At 38.2% G+C, this 24,786-nt stretch overlaps 1 protein-coding gene across 2 annotated transcripts in view; it reads right to left on the reverse strand.

Annotated features, from left to right (window-relative positions):
• The window catches only part of LOC139140163 (endoglucanase A-like), a 36,480-nt gene extending 14,719 nt beyond the window's left edge, over positions 1-21,761 (reverse strand). The window contains exon 1 of one of the 2 annotated variants that reach the window (XM_070709227.1): positions 21,626-21,761. In XM_070709227.1, the coding sequence (XP_070565328.1) occupies positions 21,626-21,664 (39 nt within the window). In that variant the 5' untranslated portion in view covers positions 21,665-21,761. Of the gene's footprint in view, positions 1-16,262; positions 16,373-21,625 lie in introns of those variants that run through there. The other variant, XM_070709235.1, reaches the window with a different exon arrangement.
• Positions 21,762-24,786: the final 3,025 nt, after the last annotated feature.

Genomic DNA, 24,786 nt, shown 5'->3' on the forward strand with positions numbered 1-24,786 from the left:
TTATCAAACGTACGGCAGAAATACATGACTGATTCATGAAAGAGATATTAAAATTTGAACTAAATTCACGGGTATGATTGTGCAAGCCTCCAGCAACGCGCATGCCCATGACACGTGACCTGTTATTGGGGCAACCTGTTGGTTCGAGATTAAATAAAATAAAAAAATAAAAAAAAAATAAAAAAATAAAAAACACACCGTGTCACACACAGACACAGACACAGACACAGACATATATATATATGTTTATATATATATATGTATACATACTAAATATATATATATATATATATATATATATATATATATATATATATATATATATATATATATATATATATATATATATATATGTACATGTGTATATCATCAACGGCGGGCCTTTGTTTTGCCATTATCTTAAATGAAATATAATTGATTCAAGATCAAGTTTGTTGACGACGGCTGTACGTATTGTTAGCAATTCTACGTATGTCTGATCACTCGCAAGCAGTTAACATCTCCTATTTTATATTTTGACTACGAGTGTATTTGCCTGGACACGCTTTGCGTCTGAAATTCATCTCTATGGAGACGCTGACCCAAACAGACAACTATCACGTTGCACTTTCTCAATGATCGGGTGAAAAGCAACGATCAAGTACCCGGTCACGTTGAAAGGAGGACGGAAGCAGTGAACTTATTCGGTAATTAATACAGTAAGTTAAACCCAATGCAATATGGAATCATTGTAGGTTTTCAACACTTGAAACTATTTCAACAAACCCGTGGTGGCAATGAAAACAGTTGTGCTTCAAAGAGGTTTTGAAGACATACGTATTTTCACACAAACAACCAACAAAACACAAAGGTATTAAGAATTCTTTAGACCGTGACTTACTGGACGTTAAAGTTTACGCATGACCACCAGACCGTGTTTTATACTCATGCGCACTTCGTTCAGGCACAGAGAAACATAAACAGAGTGGCAACGCTTGCATGCCTTTTGTTCCATGGTCGTCTCGGTAGACTATTGGCTTTTCATATTAAAATGAGCTTCAAAGGTGTTAAACTTATGGAACGCCGTAGCTGTCATAAATGCATTTTAAGCATATTATCTTTTCCAATTTCAGAACATGATTCGCATTTTCATAATATGCTAGGCATTACTCCCACGTCACTATGCATTGAGATGAACATTTTGACATTTACAATAACGTTATTGGCATTCAATAAATCATTTTAGGCATTTGCAATACGTTTGTACGCATCCAGTTAATCATGCTAGGCATTACTCTTACGGCATTAAGCATTGAGATGGTCATGTAAGGCATTTGCAATGACATTATTCGCATTCAGTTAATCATGTTAAGCATTTGCAAAAACATCATTCGCATTTAGTTGATTATGTTTGGCATTTTAAGCAACATCATTTGCATTTAGTTAATCATGATAGGCATTCACAATAGCTTTGTAGGCATTCAGTTATTTATATTGGCATTTTCATAAATGTTACAGAAAATTTAGTTGACTGTTAAATGCATTCAGTTTGTTATTTTAGGCATTTCAAACACTGATATAACCATTTTTTAAAGATTGTAAGCATTTTTATTACTGTTATATCCTTGTGACTGATTTTTGAGGCATTTATTTGGTCATTTTACGAACATTTAACAATTAATAGGCTTTTAATTAATTATTTTACCACTTTACAAACGTTGGAGTCATGTAAGTAATGATTTTAAGAATCAGCGAGATTTTAAGGCGTTTCATCTATTATGACAGATATTTGTAATAATGTAAAAGTTACTTTAGACATTTCGCCATTTATCTTAGGCATTAGCAATACAGGCCTTGGCAATAGCTTTGCATACAAGTATGACATCATGGTTGGTATTTTTAACATTCCGTTGAAGTATCTTTTTTCAAGGAGGGATGACCTCTAACCTCAAATGATTCTATTTTCCGAGTGACCTCTGAACCCAAATGAGTCATTCGCGAAAAATGATCAGATCAACTAACAAAAACGTATGAAATATCTTCTGTTAGGCTTTCACATGGTTGACACTTTACGACTGCGTAGCTGGAGACCCATTGTGCCAACTCCCAGTCGCATGAGTTGGCCCTTACTCATAGATGGAACAAGCGTTGGATCGATTCGCTCAGCTTCAAAATTCGAAGCCAAAGTACTGAGAGACATTTGTTCGAGGATTCGTTTCATGGCCATGGCGAAAAGTTCGAGCTCAATGCGTACAATATCACGCGAACGCGAATGCCCGTTGGAGACGATAGCAGTAAAAGTGGGTTCAAAGTGCGCGGAATTCGCGGGAGCGCTCCGTTGATTCGGACCTATTGCGCAGACTCGGAGTTGAGAACAGCGCCCTCACAAATGGGCTCTACAATGATGAAAATGCCTAAGACAATGAGCTGAATGACTTTGACTGTATTGTGCAAGCCTACTATTGACATGGTAATGGTTGGTCAATCTAAAATAACAGAACAGCGCCCGCACAGTACGTTTCAGGGTAATGTGAATGACGAATACTACAATGTCAGTGGATTTAACGATAAAACCGATATAAAATAAATGATGCTAAATGCTTTCGTGTGAAGATATTGAGCAAATAAGCCGTATTTAAGTGCCAGACAAAACACAAAATTCTCAACTGTTGGAAAATAACCATAATACTATTTAAATTAACTAGCTTATATCAGTTTTGTAAAGACTGATAAATGCCATATATAAGTGACACGATTTATAGAATGAGGAACCCATTATAAAGAATCACTGAAATTACATAACACGTGCCTGCAAAATAACAAGCACAAAGTCACTAAAAAAACACCAGATTAGTAAATATGAAGAGAATTAAATGACGTCATGTTTGTCTAAATTGATATAATACATGCTTAGAATACTACACAACACTTAAGCCAAATGTGAGTAAAGATTTGCATATAGAGATGAATGCCTATGACGATGCCTTTAGTGCCTTGATATGTAATGAATTGACTTAAGTGTAATTGGAAATGCAACACATAATCCGCTAAATATCACAGTAAAGTTGCAAACACCTTAAATATTTCATTAAATGCCTATAACAGTATTGCAAATGCCGAAAGTGAACAATCGAGTGCCTTCAACAATCACCTTAATTGTCTATAACATTGTTTGAAATGCCTAACACGATCATTTAAATGTCAGTAATGTTATTGCGAATGCCTAAAATGATAATTTCAATGCCTATAAAATTGTTTGAAATGCCTTACACGATCAGTTGAATGTCAGTAATGTTATTGCAAATGCCTAAAATGATAATTTCAATGCCTATAACATTGTTTGAAATGCCTTACACGATCAGTTGAATGTCAGTAATGTTATTGCAAATGCCTAAAATGATAATTTCAATGCCTATAACATTGTTTGAAATGCCTTACACGATCAGTTGAATGTCAGTAATGTTATTGCAAATGCCTAAAATGATAATCTCAATGCAGAGTGACGTGAGAGTAATGCCTAACATGTTCTAAAAATGCGAAACAAGTTCTGAAAATGGGAAAGAGAATATGTTTAAAATGCATTTATGATAGCTACGGCGTTCCATATTCACAGGTGTTAAACTTTTTGAAGGCTTTGTTTGTGGTTGATAATTACACGAGATTATGCGAAAAATACGACGAGATGGCATCGTACTGCCAGTCGCGTAGCAACCATAGTTACTTTGTGAGCTCTCAGGCCAGAAACACTGCTTCACGCCAATCAAAACATAACACACCAGCAGTTTCATAAACATGTCCTTCCTTGACGCACGTGTAAAAGACGGTATGACTGACCGTAAACCATTGAGTAAAACCAGACAGTATCGATAGAAGACTTTCAAATTTGGTTCAAACACACTCATTATATATTCAAAAAAATATGAGAGGAATTTTTAAAATGTTAAAACTCACTTTCCTGAAGCTCAAAACACTCCCGTTTTCGCCAGCACGTCAATTCCGCTCAGCACCACACGACAACAACAACACAAACTTTGCCGAACATACTTTCGCTTAACAATTGGCGAAAATCCGAAAATTACCGAAGGATGCATGGTCGGCACTCTTCGGAAAAGAGAGGCGAGAGCAACCTGAGGCGAGGCGAACATGGATGGGTTACGTAACCGCTTCACGCCTTAAACAATACCCGTTGCCACTCTGTCTATGTTCCTCTGTGGTTCAGGACAAACATATCTGCTAGATTTTTCACCTTGAGGTTTCACAGGCTTCACAGTTTGTGCGAAGAAAACTCTCCTTGTGATTTAAATGACTCCGCATAAGATTGTTCACATGACAGCTAAACTATTTTGTAATATTTAATTACTTTTTCGAAATTCTGTCCTCGTTGTATTCTATTCTTATCAAAATGAACTCTTTGTCAAAAATACTGATTCATTACAATTTACAATACAAGAGCTATAGAGAGCTCTCTTTACCAGCCAAACCCGTATTCAAATCGCACATGACGTGAGCATTACAGGTAACAACGAAGATTATCGATGACGTCACCAAATGATACAAGGATGAGATAAGTTCCCTCATCATGCGTGAAGCTTGAAAATAATTCTCATAATATTACCATATGTGATAGACCATTGTAGTGCATCATGTAATTCTGTAAAAATGTGATTATTGCAAGGCAATTCGGGCTACGAATAACATACTTCAAAGTTTGTGGGTATAAAGTGTATCATAGTGTACTAAACTTATTAGGACACTATGGATTACAATAGATACACAAATATTGAGACGCTTAGTCGAAGTGTACAGATAGATAGATATGTATAGATATCATAGTATCACTGAATACTTTTGTCGTGCCCTGCTCGGTATTGTTTGGCCTCGTCGTCTGAGTCCTTGTGGCACCAGTGCTTGCACAACGAATGGGAGCGTATTTGGATTCTCTGGCCATTTCATATCTGTGGTACCAAACGGCTAAACTACAATTACGACTGTCTGTAGCAAAAATTACATATCGGCTCGTTACATACGAGCGAGCGATTTCAAAAACCTGGGTGGTGTATCTTACAACAGTTTTCGGCTTGATTTCACGCAAATACAAAATTTAAGCATTCACCTTTTCTCGTACTTGTAAATAACACCACCAGTTCTCATCACTCATCCCACATGCAGTGGTAGCAACACAGAGAACCGAGTTATAATGATGCAATGCTGACAGGTACGAATTATGATAAAGCAGACGACAATTGACTTAGATCTTTGACCCTAATTGATTATCTTCAACCGCCCCTAGTCAACGCAATACAGATTGGTTTTATTCTCTGCAAACACACGAAGAACAAACATGTTGATGTCTGAACCAAACCAAACAAACATACAACAAACAACCTAACAATACAATCTTCATCCATCACTTGAATGTGTATCTCAGTGAACGTACAATGCAAGGCTTGTTTCCCCGCCTTGTTCGCCTAGAGACAGACACTGTCCAAAAATGACAATAGTGCTCTTATCCCTGAGGCAATAGACTCGAATGGAGGGTTGTCTAATTGTCTCGAGCTCAGTCGAACCAGTAGTGGTGATCTTGTCTAAGGTCGGGTGTGAATTTATATACATGTACATGTACATAAGCGTATATGGCGCTTATAATAAACAGAATGGCTATACTATAGGTATATTCGATTAACTGCCAAATCAGCCCTTTTTGAACATAATCAAATCTGTATAGATCAAACTGAGGTAAGGGACATATTTCTAGCCGGGGTAACTTATTGTTCTGTGTAAGTGCCCATCTAATTCACAACGACTTCTAAACCTTTTGTTTTCAATATTTTTAATTTTGCCTCTCCAAGCCATTTTCAAGCTTTACATTTGTACTCTATGGTCAATTCAGGTCAAACTGACCCTTGACCGTTTCTGTTCTGTTTCTTACCCTCACGTATGTATGTATGTATGTATGTATGTATGTATGTATGTATGTATGTATGTATGTATGTATGTATGTATGTATGTATGTATGTATGTATGTATGTATGTATGTATGTATGTATGTATGTATGTATGTATGTATGTATGTATGTGTGTGTGTGTGTGTGTGTGTATGCATGCATGCATGCATGCATGCATGCATGCATGCATGTATGTATGTATGTACGACGTACGTATGTATGTATGTATGTATGTATGTATGTATGTATGTATGTATGTATGTATGTATGTATGTATGTAATTGATAATATGTATGTATTTATGCATGTATCTATGTAGTTTGTATGTATGTATCTATGTATGTCGGTCGGTCGGTCGGCAGGCAGGCAGGCAGGCAGGTAGGTGGGTATTGTACCAGGAGGTAGCTTGGTGAGTAGGCAGGCATGAGAAAGGCATTTGTAAGGCAAGTGGTTAGGTAGGTATGTATGTAGGCAACCAGGCAGGTATGCCAGTATAGGAATGTGAAGGCCACGAGGTATGTAGGTACCTACATGTGCATGTAAGCGCTTGGTAGGTGTATGGATTGCTCTGTTTATCAAAATGTGTCCGTCTGTCAACATGATGCCCTTCTGCCTGTCCGTCCATCTCCAGTAATTAGAACAGGAAAATTGAAAAAGTTTACAAACATAAAAACGAAAATCTTCGTCAATTGTTGACATAATTATCAACTGTATGAATGAGACAGAGCTATCTCATACATGTCAACTGGAGTGCGAGGAGGTTACAATGAACAAGGCTGTCGTGTCGTTTTCCAAGTGATGAATATTCTAGCATTCTACAATTCATCACACATCGGATATTTAAAACCTGTCATTAATTGATCCATTTCTCATGTCTTTTGTCCGTTGTTTTGATGGTTTGTTGTTGTCCGTTTTTTTGACGACTGTGAAAATAAAAGGCGAGTCATTTTGGCGACGGTGGGAATGAAATTTGAATTGAAAGAGCTCTATTCTTCTAGCTAGATAATACGATTGGCGATCAGTCCAACAAATCACTGTAAATCAAGTGTTGTTTTGGTCGATACTTTTGTGTCTTAAATTCTCAATCGCATGCGTCAAATAGTGACCATAAAATGAACGAGCTTGGCCACAGTGAGGTGACGGGTTGATGCACTTTCTTTGAGATCTCTGATTGTATGCTCATTTTACGACGTAGAGCGTGGTTGCTCTGAATCGTCACACTTTGACAACTTTACGTACATGATTGATTATATTTCGTTGAGATATTGATCACATTTCATCATCATCATCATCATCATCATCATCATGTCACCCTAACAAATTGAATACATTTGTCATCTTTATAGTCATTGAAGATAACCAGCAATATAGGACGAAAAACCTTATAATTCGTTCTTACTGCATTCAGCAAATCAAGCTCTCTTTTCAAATTAAAATTAAATATTGTCACTAAAAAGCTCCAAAGTAGAAAATAAAAGAAAAGGGAAGTATTCAATTTATGAAAATCGGCCATACTATATCAGTAATAAAAGAGAAAGTGAATTTAATCATGTTCTGTGTAAACGTATTAACTAACCAAACTCGCGTGCTTTCTGCAACCTGACAGTTTAAGATAGTATGTGCCTTTAAAGTGAAAGACTTAAACTTTCGCTTGAACATTTCACACGGAAACTTTTAACCATACTCTCACTAAACCAAGAATAAAAATCAGCGGTCACCGTGCAAAGTTTGGTACTAAAGAAACAAGTTACCTACAAGTCACATTCAACAGACGGTGTTTGAAATTCAGAATGACTGCCATCGCTATGTTAAGGTAGTATGCTCCTAGAAATATAAATTTTTGCGTAAAGTTTCCTCAAGGAATCTTTCAACTATTCTCTTTCAAAATCACGAAAAAAAATTGGGGTCACCGCGCACATTTTGGTACCAGAGAAACAAATTACCCAAGATTTACCGATATCTGATATTAAAAATGGCCGCCCTCCCCCGTGTTTACACTATAAAGAAAACTAAAATTCTTGATTTTCGCAAAACTCAAACAGTGAAAGTTTTTTTTTTTTGCACAAAGAGCTTTAAAATGAACCTCCACAAGTGCACAGTAAGTGAGGCTACCCATAATTCCCCTCGATTTGTTCACTCAGACATTTTTTGCTAAAGGCTTTTTCAATTTTATCGGTTTCTTAACAATTTATAAATTACAATTTCAGTTCAGGATTATTTGTTAAAGGGGTTGATCTTCTCATTATTCACAGTGGGAAATCAGAAAGTTGTGATTATAAGAACTATGTTGCCAGAATTTTGAAATATGGACCGAGTTGTTCTGTGTACAGAAGAAATTTGCTTCAGTTCAGTGAGTGATCTCCGTGTGTACAGATCATGGAGAATTGTGGGTAGCCTCACTTACTGTAAAGTGGTAGATTAGAAAAGAATTGAAACACTTTGGGAGTCCTAATATCTGTCCCCGAGGCGCATTCTACGCTACCTCGGTTAAATTTTCGATCTTCGAAAAGTAATTACTCATATAGTAAAATCATTTCGACTTGCACGATTGTAATCACGTTCTACTCGATAAAATTTCGATCTTCGAAAAGTGAGGCGGTGAAATTCTTTCGTACACCAAGATAGTTTACAATGAGCCCCAACGTGTCAAGTGTGGTAGATCAGAATAGAATTGTGAAAACATTTAGAGCTAGTATGAATTGCTGTCCCCAGGGTGCAATCTACGTTAAAGTCGAACAAAGTGCAGTATTTGGTACACATACCATATTGCTTGGAATCCTTCTTAGCTGCTGTTACGCAGGATTATTGACAGTATATTACAATTCCGGAGTGGAACGTTAAAAGTTCTTTTTCTCCCTGAAACCTCGCGCGTGTTCGTCTGTACTGTCGCTAATACAACACCGCTTTCGTTGTATATACGTCTCACTAGAGCAACAAGGTCTCTGTATTTTCACTATCAATATGAACTTAAATAATAGAATTGAATACATTTTAGGGAGAAGAAGGAGGAAAAATTAATATATTTACTTTAACAACATAAAAGTATTATCAAAAGTTATCATAATAGCTCTTGCTTAAATGTGCCAGTTTCGTAGATCGATGTCAGTTCAGACAGGTTTGACAACACGTTTTACGTGAAAGTGAACACTTTAAACATCACGGACTTCTGCGATGTGTGCGTACGTTCTCCACGTACACGGAGTCGGCGCCGCATATTTACGTGGAGACAGCTGTTTTTACGTAATTTGTAAACGTGTAAATTAATTCTCATCTTTAGGTATCAAACCATGATATAAAGTGTGAATCATTCATGCAAGTTGTAAGTTGGATATATGATAGTGATATCCTCAAAGATATTCATGTATTTTCGTTATTTTTATATGAAATTTCTTCGTCGATTCGCGGCATATACCGGGTAACCATTGAGCTATACCTGTGATGCGGAAACAGCTCACGGGGACCCAAGCCGAGCCGAATCATTTCTTGCGCGTGTGGCGTAACACGTAGCCAAACGAATTTTTGCACGTGAACGCACATGTATGCCAACGCCAACGTGGATTCTACGCGTTCACGTAGAACGTTAGCCAAACCTATATATTTAAGGTATACTATCATCTGTTCCAATCTTGTCACAGTTACCATGGAAAGAGAAAATCTAACCAATCTCAGATTTTAAGCGGGTGGCTGCTTTTTAAAACAGCGCCCTCACATGGGCATTTTGAATACCAAGGAACGCCCCTTTGACCATGTATGGGCATATTTAGATTACAGGTGACTGTATACCTTTACCATTAAACACGCAAAAATACGTTTACGTATTGCTTAATTAATGGCATCTTGTACATTCATTTCTATCACCTAAACACATGTACATTTCGTGCAGACAATTTGTAAGTTCAGATCATAAAGTTCTGAATACTGTTATGTTGAAATTAAAATTAACACGATTGGAACTAATTTGGGATAATTGGATGCTGAAGCTATGTCTTTAAACCTGCAAATAAAAACTTATCTTCTTTTCTTTGTACGTTACACACTTGTTTTTACGAGTAATTTGTAATATTGAGACATTCAACTATAGCACATCTAACATTTTTGAGAAATTTGAAAAATATGAAGACTCAATTATCTCAAATTAGTTCCAATCGTGTTGAATGTACGTTTACCAAGAAACACACTGATTTGAATTTCCTTATGTCATGATCGCGAATGTCAAAATGCAGCGGAAACTTCTACGTTGATTTTGTTCGACTGACCTATGATAAACATGATAAAATCTAGGCGTTCCATTTACTCATTCATTGCTCATTCGCTTTTAACAGATCAAGCTATCAACTTTATAACTTTTGAATGTATTGCATGTCGTCAGCTATAAGAAATACATAAATGTACGCGTGTTCAAAATGAAGTCCAAGGAGAAGACGACGGAAGCGAGTTAAAGTATTTTGCGCCTCGAAAATGAAAGACTTAAACTTTGCTCAAACTTTCCTCTAGCAAACTTTCAACTAGTAACTTTCAAAATCAAGAATGAAAATCAGGGCTCATCGTGCAAAGTTTGGTACTAGAGAAACAAATTACTGATCTTTGAAATTCAAAATGGTCGCCATCCCTGTGCTTTCTCCATGGGGAAATAATAAAATTTCCCATTTTCACAAAACTAAGCCAGTAAAACATTTTTTTACTCCATAAGCTTCAAACTTGGCGCCCACAAGTGGTAGGTCAAAAGAAAGTTTGAGACTTCGAATATCTGTCCCCGAGGCGGATCTTTCATTAACAGTAGTCCAGATATAAAATCGTAACCCTCCAGAATATGCAATTTGTTCAGAGATAAACATTGCTTTCACTGGAATTCAGAAAGACATGTCATCTAAGGAACCTTTGTCTTAAATTTTGGCGTCAATATAGAACTACACTTATTGTATGATCTCCACTTAGACTAATACATGATAATTGAATTCGATCGGGGGATCGATGCTGCAATATCAATCACGTGATCTAGACATATGCCCAACGATATTGTCGTTACCAAGTGACTGGCAAAGTAACACCGTTGTCTGCACAGTGCAGTGCACGCGCACGTTGCCCGTCAGCTGGAAATCAAAATACGAACATGACCGGATATGACATTATTTCTTTATTATTATATGATTGAAAAGAACAGAATTCCACACCCCATTGACCGAGATGGAATGTTTTACACGAGTTGGGGAATCGGCGGGCATGAGGCTTTCACAGAAATTCCCCAACGAGTGTAAGACATTCCATCTCAGTCCGTGGGGATGTGTAATCATTTTTACTCACGTCCCTTCATCAATTGAGAAAAGTGAAGGTAGTGCATTTTATTATAGAAACGTTATTGTCATCAATTACTTTCTTTGATTTATGTAATTCCCCTTCCAAAAATATTATTCACATAAGAAACATGTTTATACTGATGAAAGTTTTCGTATCACTTGCTTTAACAGCATCTAGTAATAATTATTTGGCGATGTATCAGTCAAAATAACCACACGGCATCATGCATTGGTAAATCTTCAGATATGGTTGTCACTGACGATGAATGCACAAACCGTTCACTTTGAAGTGTGTAATCTGCCCACGATAGTAGCAGTTTTATAGTACGCGAGCGCCCATTCGTTGAATAATACGCGCGGCTTGGGAGTGGAGACGGCAAAGGAGCAATGAGCATTCGTCAAACGAAAATATATTTCGCTCGCGCAACAATATAGAGCATGAGAGAAATTCGATTCCACACTGGTGTTCTTGCACTCCAAGTGTTATCGGGATGTGAGAAAGAATATTCCAGATACCATAGAAAAGTGTCTTTATTGTGGTGGTGCATCTAACTAGGTAATTCGGATAAGGTACGCACGTATCTGTAACACTGTCGCCAACTTATTCGCAAACAAATCTGACTTCTATAGAAAACATCTATACTCTTTGAAGATAACCCAGGACAAAAATGCAATGGCGTCATCGTTTGTTTAGTGTGGATAATTAACGTTTCTCAAAAGCTTTGTAATAGATCTCGGATAAACAAGATGTCCCTTGATACATTCCTCGTTACTTACGCCTGCATTAGCACCGACTGCCATCCACCGGGAAACTTGGGTCATCAGAAGACTGTGACCTCAGATGTATGTTCACCTGTCTCGAAGTCAATTAAAGTCTAGACAGCCATCATTGGCAATTTGCCGATTGAAAGAGATTTCAAGATTTCGTTAGGTTGAAAGGTCAAGATGTAATATAAAATCAAAGAATTGGGTTTTTCCCTGTTCAATACATGAAAGCCTTGGCGTGCATCGATCAGAGAAAAGTAAAACTTATCTAAAGACATTATATACCTTCTAGTCATGGATCACTAGACGTCTAACACATCATTTCAAATCGATGCAGCTTAATATTGGGTGTATGCTGGGTCAGGGTTATTTCATCCAATTCTCAGTGAGTGAATGATGTCCCCTTGATTGTCAGAAAGGGCGGCAGACGATGATGTAAGTGAGGTTGAGTCCCTACAGTACAATAGGGGATGCTATACAAAAACCTGATATTTTTCAGTAAAAAAGGGGAAAAATAAAAGTATTTGTTGCTTCCTGGCCCATGTGAATATCTAGAGACCAAATGACTAGTATGTGGACGTCAATGTGCAGCAAGAAGTATCGCTGTAACAATCGACAAAAAATCCTTAAATGGATCACAGCTGCAGTGGACCATGTTACCACTACAATTATTCAAAAGATCTGAATGTTGGATACTTTAACCCGTTCGCCCCAATGCCCTGTGGAAAGGTCCACAGTCATCACTGACAACAATAGGTTTGGGCCAAACCACGGTGTTGAAAGGGTTAAGAATGGAATTCTGTGAACTCGTATCATTGTATCTTGTTTGTTGTTTGAATGTTATTTTAGTTTATGCCTAGACTGGCCCCCAAGTCGCCTGGCTATTCTCGGCAGCTGAGTTACTGTGGGCCAAGGCGTTCACCCCATAATCTTCGCAACAGCCTACCATTAGCGTGATGGTCTGCTAATTTTAGTCGTTCAATTTATTATATGTTTTGATACTTTCATGCCCGCAGAGCAAGTTAGTTTATGCCTAACTCATCATATGTCGTCTAATAGACTACACAAGTATATTGCGAAGCATAGTCGGCGTCAAGTCATACGTTCACAAAACGCAAAAGTCCGTATGGTGATTTTAGGTTTAGAACAGAATCATTTCACTCGCGCACTGTTACAAAACGAATGTATCATCCAGCACCATGACAACCTGTGATGTGCCCGGTTTCAACCTGACCGTCACCTTTAGCAAACCGCACAGCAACGACGCTTTAACAGCGTCTTCGACACACGGTTTAAAGACAACACCAACGACGCAGTGACAGCGTCTTCAACAAATTAGCAAACAGGAACTTAAGAAATCTCGAGCGTGTTTTAAGAACGAGTGAAAGGGGTGAAATTAACAAACCTCTCTCAATGTGACCCGGTGCATGCCTAGTCTTGCATGGATTTATGGTTAAGCGTCGATTACCTTCAAGGACGATATCGCCGTCTATGAGGCACGAAATACGTCACGCATGGAAACACGATATTAAAAGAAACGCATGCTTGCCAGGTTAAGCTCCCAAATCACATTCATATAGTTGGTCTTAACTGCAATAATTGTTGCCCACGGGCTGTGCACCAGTTTTTTTTCTGTCGTGTTGGCTGTGTAGCGCCAAATTGTTACAGCTAAGTTAGTATCAAAAGAGGGGAAGAATTGATCGCTTTATATTTCGTGTGCAGGATTCCACAAAAATGTTTGCCTGCTGAAGGACAACAGAAGAAGGTGTAGACAGTTTACACTTCTGTTTGTCGAACACACAGCCGTTCTTGAAGGAACGATAGAGGGTATAGTCGCTAGGCATTTGTTTATATTATACGTGCTGCGAATCTGACCTTTCTGGTCAGGTCACACACTGGTTGCGTAATGACTGCATTGCGTTTGGTAAACTGCTTTCATCTTCTTGAGGTTCCAATTGTGTCACGTTCGTTAAATTCACAACCATACTGATTTTTTGTCTTCTGTTTATCGGGGCAGTGGTTTCCAGGCGCTGGAACACTATTTCATTGAGGGTGTTGACTTGTACAAGTTGAAACAGCGTTTGAAACTTGAAGCAGTTAGTTGGTTTATGTTTTTGAGATTCACTTTTTTGTCTCTTATTCACCAATCAAAGAATACCAAAACGGTCAAATGGTTGGCAATCGAATGTGGCTGTATTGTAGGAACGGTGAATATCATTGCGAAATTATGATTTTATGTTCCGATTCGACATTGATTTTAGCAACAAGATATCGAGAGTGTCATGCGCACAAGCCCATGTCTTTGAACCGTGACGGATTCCATGAGTCCACTGTGGAGAACAAATCGCTCTTAAACGAACAACTTTAAAATTGGATGACCCGGCAAGTCAGCTCATAGAAAGTGGAGCAGACAATGTTCCGCTCCACTGTCTATCATTTCACAAATGGGATCGTTACCTTGTGACATGCCATCGGCACTTGTCCACACAATAGGTATTGTGTGGACGGACCTTTTAGAGACATGGTCAGCTCAATATCATATACGATGTCTCTGAAAGGTTCGTCCACACAATACCTATTGTGTGGACAAGTGCCGATGGCATGTCACAAGGTAACGATCCCATTTGTGAAATTATGTTTTGTTCATCCAACTTTGACGGGACATTTTCCATGTGAGTTTACTCTTTCATTGCCAATTCCAAACAATTTGGCCCTTGTTGACAAATACAGGGTCTTACTGTGTGTCTACGATCTCAATCAAAGCCGTAACCCCCATTGTGTCTGTTACACGGATGTGCGGCTAATCTTCAAGTGGAGTCTTTTATAAAGTCAAGGCGTCCTAGATGCTAAACAGTCATGCCAGCAGTTTGTAGAATAGAACAAAGAACTTGAGTAAAGCTCAACAGTACGAGAGCAAGTATTAACATTTGCCAAGATCTGCCAACCGACGCAAAGTCAGCGAGGTGCCCGTGGACTGCAAAAGTTGTGAAATGTTTTACAGAAAGAAAAGTCATTGCGTTTTCTGATCGCTTTGTCACAACGATCGATATGTTTAGTAAAATCCTTTATTAAAGAAAACTACCATAGTAAAGCGCTTCATGCAGTACACGCCATTACTGACATGAAAGACAAAAAAAACACCGTGGTAAAACCACAGAGTATCATAAACAGAGTGGCAACACTTGCATGCCTTTTGTTCCATGGTCGTCTCGGTAGACTATTGGCTTTTCATATTAAAATGAGCTTAAAAGGTGTTAAACGTTTTGGAGGCTTTGTTTGTGGTTGATAATTACACGAGATTATGCGAAACATACGACGAGATGGCATCGTACTGCCAGTCGCGTAGCAACCATAGTTACTTTGTGAGCTCTCAGGCCAGAAACACTGCTTCACGCCAATCAAAACATAACACGCCAGCAGTTTCATAAACATGTCCTTTCTTGACGCACGTGTAAAAGGCGGTATGACTGACCGTAAACCATTGAGTAAAACCAGACAGTATCGATAAAAGACTTTCAAATTTGGTTCAAACACACTCATTATATATTCATAAAAATATGAGAGGAATTTTTAAAACGGTAAAACCCACTTTCCTGAAGCTCAAAACACTCCCGTTTTTGCCAGCACATCAATTCCGATCAGCACCACACGACAACAACAACACAAACTTTGTCGAACATACTTTCGCTTAACAATTGGTGAAAATCCGAAAATTACCGAAGGGTGCATGGTCGGCACTCTTCGGAAAAGAGAGCCAAGAGCTTCGTGAGGCGAGGCAAACACGAATTGCTTACGTAACCGCTTCACGCCTTAAACAATAGGTGTTGCCACTCTGTCTATGATACTCTGTGGTAAAACAGAGACTGGAGTCTTCCAGGATATGTTGACACTGTGTTTGCATTTGACCAACGGTATCTATGCCGAAAAAAACGTGAATTTGAAAGTGACGAGCGTAAGCGCGCGCAGAGACTTAATACCCACTCTCAATGCTCGACGTTGCTACAGTTCCGTAGCCCACGACTTTTCACCTGCCCACATTTTCCCGATCTCACGAAATCGCGGCAACGAAACGTAGCGCCACGGAGCTGCAGCAATTATGCCAAACATTCAGAAGATAACGTTTCATCATTCACTGGGTAATGAAATATTGCCATATAATACAAGCAGATGAACGGAACAGATATTTAAAACTGAAGAAACGAACTGCAAAACAATTTAGCGAATAAACAAATAATCAATCAAGTAAACAAACAACTTAACAAACAACTTAATATATTACCTCAGATTACACGACCTTATGCAATAATTTATCGGTTACGTCCCGCCAAGCGACAATTATCACCAGTGACAGAGAAAAGAGATTGTCTTGACGGCGTCAGTCTCTCATGGAAGCAAAGTTCTCACGAGCAAGTATGTACGCATTCCAGTCCACGCATACTTCTTGCTGGATACCATTGTACAATAAACAAGGTATGTTCGTACCTATTTAGGTTGGCATTTTAAGTGATGGCACAATACGCATGATGCCGATTTTAGAACCGTCCTTGGTATGAAAAAGTAAGTTTGACGCAGCGCTGAACGCTCTCAGTATGAAAAGGGCGAAAAAGGACATTTCCAGTGACAGTTTTTTAACAATGGTTTTCCTACCTGCTGATGTGTAGACTCATTCTGAAGACGATGGAATGAATAAAGTACTCGTCTTCTTGGTTTCAAGATAAACGAAAATTTACCTTTGCTAAAATAATTTATATGGTATATATACACGGGCACTGTTGAATTTCCATGATTTTGTAAATATTAATAAAATTTGTTTCTTTGTTACAAAAATGTTTACTTGGTAACCCATGGTATTGTATTCTTGATTGTTAAGAGAAACTTGTTCTAAGTTTTGGTGAGCGAAATATTAACACAAAAGTTTTAAAACTTTTAGTTTCGCGGCGCTCAAAACCTTGAGAGAATATGGTATAATCTGCAAAGTTACATCAAATGATGTTAAGGGTAGGGATGGTACATGATGCTACAATACTGACGCGTATATTTAGCAAATAATTATTTCGAATTCATTTGAAAGTTCTGTGGAAAATACAGGTAAACTATACTTTATTACTGTGCAAATTCATAGCAGGTCATTTTCGCCGTAGAACTGTAGTTGTTCGTGAACTTGCCTGGTGACTTCTGGTTTGGGTTTTATTTGCACTGCGCATGCATTTCACACCGTGGGATGCGATAAGTATTGTTCCAATTGAGTATTTACCCAACAAACCCGCCGCGCAAGCAAAACTATACCAAGCGGTACATTCTCAGGGTTGGGGAACCAGTCGCTGGGTAATTTCTCATCAAGAAAACATCATGTGAATTTATCCATTTCTCTGCAAACGCGTACTGCTTGTTGACACAAAGTCTTTGCCAAACTTTGTCAGTGCAAATTACGATGGACCTGGAAATCGACTAGATTCTGACAGAAGTCGCCACAGCTGCTACTGAATTTGGTGGCTTTAAAACATACTTTTAGTGAATGGTATGAGCGGCAGCCTGCCATTTTAAAACTGAAGAGACCACGTGACATGCAAAAACTAATCATATCAAGACAGTATTTCAAAAGAACTCCTGTCTGTATTCGTAATTTAATAAATAAATACTCCTTCAGACTTTGATGAGACAACTACGGTCATGTTTGACCACGCTAGAAGGAAGTCTACCGACGGTTTTCTACTCTACTCAACTCTGAAAAACAATAAGTGCGTCGCTACAGTATAAGTGCAGAGAATCTTGACAACAATTTTACTTCGTTACCGTACCGTTGACTTACTAGCTTAATGGCCTGACGTTTTCAACTAATGCGTCAAAGACCGCTTCAACACACACGCACAAAAATTTGGAACATTTTTCGGCGTTTTATATGAAAGCAACAGTGTGCGTTCGAATTTAAAAAGCTTAATTCAACATGCTTCTTTACTTGTTCGCTTTTTATATTGAGATCGATTTATTTTTAATGTCTAGAAAGCAGTGTAAACTATCCAGTTTTCAATTTAAATATTAATGAGACTGCACGATCTGAACGAGATAGTAGTAAATATGTACAACGTAAGTACCTATCATACCGCGTATTTGTAATGCCTTTATGGTTTTCGTTCATGCGTGGTCGCCACACATCCCGAGATAACAGGCGTTTAGGCGAATGACGACAATGTCGGGATGTGTGCGTGACGTTTGTAGTGGATATCTGAGAATAGAGGGCTAAGTATGTGGCTAACACCAAAACAAAACATATTTTCTGCAAACAAAACTTGTATAAATCATGACTTCTGTTTCGAAGGCTATGCCAATGTCCCTGTGTCAAATTAGATCATATATTACGGTAACCGTAAACACTTGCAGAGCACTTATGCAAACGACCGTCACGTCGTGTACATTCACCTAAGACTGAAACTTGATCGCTTTGCCTGATGAGCGGGAGAATGTGGCCAAATTGCAATAGATCACAAAATTTGTCGTTTAGATAATAACGTATAGGGACAACTTTACGTCAGGTATCTCCAGTCAATTTGTGAGCATATTTTGATCATTAAAATTACAAAGTATGGGTGGTACAATAGGCGGTCACTTTTTTCGGTTTTTTTTTTTGTTCAATTTCTGTAAAATTCTCTATGACTTAAGATCTCGGTGCAGATATTCGGACTCTCAAAAGTTTACAATTTGTCTGGTTTACCATTTGTGGGAGCTCATTCTAAAGTCTTTGAGTAAGAAACATTTTTGCCGTCTTAGTTATTTGAAAACCGAAAATTTTGCCTTTCACTCGGCAGATGGCGGCGTGCCATTTTGAATTTGAAATATCGGTATCAAACTTTTCAGTAATTTCAGAGTTTGTCTCGTAACAAACTTTGCACGGTGACCCCAAATGTTTATTCTTGATTTGATAAGAGAATGGTTTAAACTTTCATAGGGGAAATTTTGAGCAACAGTTTAAGCCTTTCACTTTCGAGGCGCATACTACCTGAATGTAGGCGATAGAAAAGAAAAACGAAACTCAGGACGTACAATCCCTAATTGTCTTATGCGATTGTAATTATGTGTTATGGTAAAACCAAGTTTTCGGTTTCCTCCAGATACCTCACAAAAGAAAACATCATTACGCCACTCAGATGATTCATCTTGTGCAATCACGACTCACACTACTTTCATCGAAGGGATCGGTCCCTACATTTTGAGTAAGATTGCCGAAAATGGTAAAAAGTGAGTAGTAAGGATTACAGAAAAGAGCATGCAGGCTAACTGTTTCAAACAAAGTGTTTACATAATAGTCGGATAAAAAGTCAAACATTGGATGGAGCACAAAAATCATTAGTGCCGGCGTTCTGACCATGCGTCCTTAGATCTGACGACCCATTTCCAATGAAAAGATTGCGTCTATCTACTGAAAACCTCTTACAAACGTTTCATGCACTTTTTCAAATTTTTCAGAATTTACCATACTATTGAAAATTGTAGAATGATATAATCCCCGGCTGCTGATATTAACACGTGAACATCGTCGTGAAGATCGATGAAAAGCAGGATGTGATCTGTCGACATTTAGCCGCGCCATTCCTGTCTTACTCCCTATCGTCAAAACGTACAATCGCTTAGGAATGGTGACCCGCTGCAGTCTATCTGCTTCGGTAAAACCTTCAAATGTCGGACTCCTGATAAGAGTAGAGCATATTGGGTGCATTTGCTTTTCGTAAACTAATTAATAGATTTGGTTGAAGTTTTGGTTACTAGATAATTGGCTTATCTCACCGATTTCATGACGCTGACGACGCCCGTAAATATTAAAACGATTTCCCGAAGAACGTTCAAACTTTACAAAACAATGTTTAATATAAAACCTACTTTAAATACGAACTCGCAATTATTGAAAATTAATGATTAAAAAGTGATATATATATATATATAATATATATATATATATATATATATATTATATATATATATATATATATATATATATATATATATATATATATATATATATATATATATATATATATATATATATATATATATAAGTTTGCTGTACATTAATTGCGGAAAAATGTTAATTCCTAACACGAAAGTCAGATACACCTAAAATTTCTTAATAAGCGAAAAAAATAAGAATATGTGCAACGTCCACATTAATCATTAATGTGGTTCATGAAATACGGTCCGCTTTACTTTGTTATGGTATGTTGGAGTTGAAGGTCAAGCTCAAGAAAAAGGCGATCGCATTACAGAGGGCAGTTGAAATGATTGGCATAGTATCAGAAAATGCCGCGCGAACTACAATTTAAAAAACTGGTCTAGAGCATACATAATATGTAACAAACACTCCTTGTTTTGCTGAGTTATTGGGAGTATGGATACAAGACTTAAAGCACCTGTGATTCTCCGACGCAAAGCGACAGAGAGACGAGATTTTTCAGAGAAGGAACCGTATTGACGTGAATCTCTTGGAATGTGTTTGTCGATATGTAATCCGTTGCAATCATCCATAACAAAACAATTTAGTTCTGCATAGTAGCAAACAATCTTTTGCGTTCTTTTTCAGACTTTCAGTCGGCGTGTAAGGAGGGTACTTAGGGTAGAAGCATCGAGAATACTCGATGTGCTGTCAACCGAAGGAAGGTGACGTGAGCTTAGTTTCACTCATCAACGAAAATATGACAAATAAAACGCAGGCTGCATTTGACAAAAAGTCAGTGTTGAACCACATCTACCGGAGTAGACATTTGTAGAGGATATGTATTGTATAGGTTGTCTAAAAATGTCATTCTTACACAGTGTTCAATTTTAAAGCTTCATCAGGTTGAGTTTGTGTGTGTCAGGATTTTTCCTTTTTCTATTCCAAGATCATGTCGAAGTACCCGATTTCCACTTTTCCAGTACGACCTATGACAGTGTAATTTCCAACGCAATTGTCGAAAATTTGAATTTTAGTCTATGGTATAATTTTAGCGCCAACAAAAACATCACACAATGGAAAAAATACATTTTGTTGGTAAGGTAGATTCTCCATGACACAACTTACTGTAGCGAAGAGTGCAAAATGCATTTATCTTAAACTATGACGTATTGCAAATATTATTTAAAGTCACAGCTTATGCCAAAATTGTAACGTACAATCAAGTTATTGTACTCGGCACAAAGACAGAAGGAAAAATGGAAAATCGTAGGTCATGGCTGTATTCACCTCTCGCGTTGCCGTATGCGTATATATCCGTGCACAGCACTAAAACATCTGAGGACATATTTGTGATAGGGTAAATTCCAATGTGTATAGGCATCTGAGATGGCTCAAGTTCACCTGCACTCTCAGCGGTCGACGAGCGTTTACGCGGTCACGGAAAATAGACACATATACATATCTACTACAATTTTGACAGTATTGACAGATATCGGAAGATAGTCAACTGAAGGCGGGAAGTGCAGACATTAAAGTGGTGTGACGTTTCTAGGTGAACGCGTCACGACACGATACACAACACGCGCCACAACGCGATGTCAAGCTCTTGAAATACCGATTTGACACCTGAGGTACGCCCAAGCGAACATGAACTCCGTGTAACTGAAACCGCCGACGTACATGTAAAAAAATCCGGAGGAAAAAAGCCAGAAACTTACCCCAGGACACAACGAAACACATGCACAAGGACAAGACATCTTTGTCTGATTGTCCCGCTTGTCAGATATCCACGTGTAGAAAGGACAGAACTAAACGTCAATGCACTACACACACTGGCGACGACATAAATTTTCCCGCCTTATATATAGGAGCCGCAGCTGTAAAATAATGGCGCGTTCTTTTAGTCAACAATAACAAGTCGCGGTGAGTGACCTGCAAGAAGTGTTTGTGTCATTCCGGAGCTATTGTTATTATCGTTATATAGAGTTTCAAGATATTTAAATCAACAACTTTGCTTAAGCTTACAAGAATAAATGAAAGTTCCGGGGATATGTCTCTTAAAATTTCGTCCCAGCAATTCAAAAGCGGAGACTCTCTTTAAAATCGTGTTTCACTCTGAGAGAGGGCGTCTCAATCACAAAAGTCCTTCGCTTGTGTTTGACCGATAATAAAGCTATTACACAAAACAAACTTTGTAGGAGGGAATTGTTATTCTCTGCTGACTAGATACGTAAGAATGATGAAACAATTTATCAACATATTTGCAATTAATACTGTAAGAGAGACTGAAAACTATCCGTTTTAATGTGAAAATCTGGACAATGGAAGTGATGGGTACACAATATGACAAAGAATGTTTATCGCTTTTTAGCATTTTGGTGATCTAAGATTTCAAAGAGATCTTTTGGACGCGTAAACAAATAAATCGACAAAGGCTTCCACATCTGATGATAAATGTCACAGGGAAGTATATTATTACAAATGATGGATTTGGTAATAACCGTAGAAGATAATTAAATGAAAGGTGTTTTATCCTTGCCTCCACACAACACAATAACCGTTCATGTAAGACGAATGGAGCATAGATAATGACAACAGATGCGAGTCACGGTTTCCGATTTTCGATTTTCTTCTCGTGGTTTATAGAATGGCATCATACAAGGAACACTTTTTCGTAGTTGTGAAAACCCCATTCTGTTGTTCTGTTGGCTGTGATACGCCATCTTAAAAAAGAGACCGGAATTTCTCCTGGAAAAGCGAAGATGAATCTATAATGTTGTTTCCAGTGCTGGGAAGATTTAAAGCGCGTAACAATCCTACAACATGATAGATATGTCTGGGATGTTTATAGGTTTCTGTCCCGACAGTCATCCGATGACTAGGTGTTTTTTACTTTGGTACCATTAATGATGATGTAGGCTTCCATGCAATTTACGTGATGTATGTGGAATGAGGGTAAATGAAAACAAAAATATAATGGTCTGGGATGCTTAATAACCACGGTAAATTTATGTTTATTTGATTCTTGTCTTTGTTTTCTTTCTTCACCGAGACACAAGATAAGATCGGTGCTGGCTCGCCCATGTTTTCTGGTGATGCCTTGCGTCATCACTGGTTTTTGTCTCGGTTGCGCAAGACTTTAAAAATATTGATGAATTTCTCTTCAGTACTCGGTAGCGCGGGGAGAAAAAAACAGGCACAGAAAATCAGCTGAATAATTATCTGCCTTTAAGTTGTTGAATCTGTTCCAGTGCGCTTGTCAGAAACATTATAAACAAAACAAATCAAAGAATCCTCTCTTCTCCCGGTCTAAATCATTCCTAAAATTAGGCTTTTAATGTAATAGTCCAGACGCACTTAAAGTGCGTCTGACGCAATCGACTATTTCAGCTGATGACCTAGTATAAACAGGACCACCACATGAAAGTACTGGGCGATTATTATAGGAGTGGCAATCGTATATTTCAGTTGTATACACTGCGTAAGTTTATTGTCTTGCCTAGAGTCATAAATTGGCGAATGATGTCACCTTGGAGTGAGTCACATGGTAAATTCCATACATGGAGTGCGTCTACATTTCAGTTCGATTACTTTTTAATGGCTCAAACGGCGCGACGTGATATCGATGGTGGTCATTTTAATGAGCAGTCTATTCTGACAATGGTTTCCGATCACTCGACAGAATTCACCTGCTCTCAGCTACGTAAACTAGCTTTTTATGTCTTCCTTTAATGATATCGCGCCCAGGATGTTCCTTCCCGTTGACTGTGTTGGAGAACTGATTTTATTTGGCCCTATGAGGCTGTTTTTCTCTCCAATCTGTAAATGATAAATGAGACACGCCTCCTTTGGCAACTGTTGCACTTTCTCCTTGGGAGTGAGGTAAGCTGTGTGCAAACGTAAAGGTGGGGCAAATAGAGATGGCAGTCTCGGCCGCGCCGTCTTCCACTATTATTCGTTCAAATAAAGGATGACCTATTTAGATACAGACAGTGTATTAAACCATGGTACTATTATTGGACACGGCTGAGTGAGTCCGGTAAATGCGAGTAAATTGTTCGCTAGTGCACTACTCTTTGCGGCATTGTGACGTGTTGTGTTGATTTTGATCGGGCTACAAATGTGTACATGCTGCGTGAAACAGGTTGAATTTGACTCTTTAGCGATTTAACTTGTCCTTTATCGTCATTTAGAGATCAAGTAATCGACTGACGGTGACACGTGTGAATGTACTCAGACGTCGTAATGTGTGACCCCCAGGTGTGACCCCAACGTAACCCCGAATGAACTTACGCCACACATGCAGTGGACATTCTGTAGAGCTAATTACGCTTTTAAATTACGTTCTGTCCACTTTTCATATGTCGGTACGTACGTCAAGAACACTAATACGATACAGTGCAGATATAAGGGCATGAACCGACACAATGCTGATTAACATAATTTGCATAAAAATACTAATCCGCCTAACATCTTGCACTAAAAGCACCCAAGACACAATGTTGATTCATAGATATGGTTAATTTTCGCTGACGTCTTCGAGCCTTCTATATCAAGTGCTCAAAATCGGTATTGATGCGGTTCAAAACTATATTTAATGTTCGATCTAAATTAATTACAGCATAGATTATTTCGCTGGCGTATTATTGCTAGTTCAAGTTCATGTGTCATGTTAGCATGAGTGTCATTCGCAGACCGTGTAACTGCACGTAGTGTTTTCATTTTCGTCACAGGTTTTAGGGAAATGGACCTAGATTTGAAAATACATGTTTGAAAAATGTTGCATTCGTGTAAGTAAATCTTGTAACGACATATTGTTAGCTTTTCCCTTCATTTGTCAGGGTAACGTTTTCTCAAAAGCACTCTTAGTATTACGTGC

The sequence above is a fragment of the Ptychodera flava genome, chromosome 1, assembly GCF_041260155.1.
Source record: "Ptychodera flava strain L36383 chromosome 1, AS_Pfla_20210202, whole genome shotgun sequence".
NCBI lineage: Eukaryota > Metazoa > Hemichordata > Enteropneusta > Ptychoderidae > Ptychodera > Ptychodera flava.